At 30.3% G+C, this 1,276-nt stretch overlaps 1 protein-coding gene across 1 annotated transcript; it reads right to left on the bottom strand.

The window, feature by feature from the left end:
- Window positions 1–11: 11 nt before the first annotated feature.
- LOC123005113 (general odorant-binding protein 19d-like) lies at window positions 12–637 on the bottom strand. Its single transcript, XM_044398732.1, has 5 exons — window positions 578–637; window positions 442–526; window positions 304–392; window positions 140–257; window positions 12–94 (listed from the first exon to the last, which is right to left on the bottom strand). Exons 1-5 carry the CDS (start codon window positions 623–625, stop codon window positions 12–14), a joined length of 423 nt encoding a protein of 140 aa, XP_044254667.1. The 5' UTR covers window positions 626–637.
- Between the last annotated feature and the right edge of the window lie 639 nt (window positions 638–1,276).

The raw sequence follows: 1,276 nt of genomic DNA, 5'->3' as shown, positions 1-1,276 counted from the left end.
TTTTTTTTTTTTCAAAAACTTACAGCTTTTCCTTCCTTGACGGCACATTCTGCCAAATTGGCGGCATAAATGCAGGAATCTCCGTCAACAGGAGCTGAAAAAAATCATCAATTGTGAAAAAAACAATTAAAATATTTACCCGATTCGCATTTTTTGAAAATAGTGACAAATTTTTCATACAACTCGGCATCATCGGCTTTCAGCGGCTCTAGAGCTTTCAGAGCTCCCGCTCTGTTGATAGACCCATCGTCGTTTTGCTGAAAATGAAAATGAATTTTTCAGGTGTTGAAATTCCCAACTTACGATTTCGAATTGTTTGTGGAAGCAGAAAATCAAACATTTGCCTTCGTGACTCTCTGGCATTTTACGTTCCAATAAACTGTTGATATCATCTATGAAAAAAAAAATTTTTCAGGTTTCAGGAATTTCATAATTTTTTACCTTTGCTAGCGTTGGTTTCCGGGACACAAGTCTCGCCAATCGATTTTACTTTCGCCACGAATTTATCGATGAAATCTTGACTTAACTGAAATTTTTTTTGTTGTTTGAATTTTAAATTTTAATCAAAATGACTTACAGCGTTGGTGGCGAGGAACAAAGAGGCGAAAACCACAAAGTATTTCATTTTGTTGTTGTGTTCAATTGAAACTGATGTCAATTCGATGACAATTGTCTGTTTTTATAGTTAAATCTCTTGATTAGTCGAGGTCGCTTGAGGTGCACCTTTTTAGTAATTCATTATGAAACGCACCACAAATAATAGCATTTGCTTCCTCAATCACAATGTTTGTCCCATAATTGGTTTAATAACGTACTTGTTTTAATTAACAATGATGAAATTGAAGTTTTGGAGGTTTTGCAACTTGTCGCATTTTATTAATAAAAAATGTAATTGTTTTTCAAAATTAAAGTTTGGTTTCATTTCTCGTTTAAAAACTCACTTGATTTTTGATATTTTGGCTTTTCTAAGAATTTGCCACAAAAGGTCAAAAAATTTCTCTAAAAAATAACAAATTACATCAAAATTTATTCAAAAATTGCCAAACTAGATGAAAATTGACCTTATTTTGTTTTTTTTTTCAAAAATTTATCTTATTTTTGAACAGAAATTTACTTATTGTAAGATTTTGTCAAAAAAAACACAAAATGTTTTTGAATTAAATCACGTTTATGAATCAGAAATTTACTCATTTTGTATGATTTTTTCAAAAAAAGCCCAAATTTTTTTTAAATTAAATCTCTGTTTCCTTTTTAAGCAAGAAACTGTTTTTATCTC

The sequence above is a fragment of the Tribolium madens genome, unplaced genomic scaffold (assembly GCF_015345945.1).
Source record: "Tribolium madens isolate multiple individuals breed KSU strain unplaced genomic scaffold, Tmad_KSU_1.1 Scaffold_20;HRSCAF=117;Tcas5.2_LG4, whole genome shotgun sequence".
In the NCBI taxonomy this organism is placed as follows: domain Eukaryota; kingdom Metazoa; phylum Arthropoda; class Insecta; order Coleoptera; family Tenebrionidae; genus Tribolium; species Tribolium madens.
Note: the sequence above shows the minus strand (reverse complement) of the source record. Positions and strands in the feature narration are given on the sequence as shown.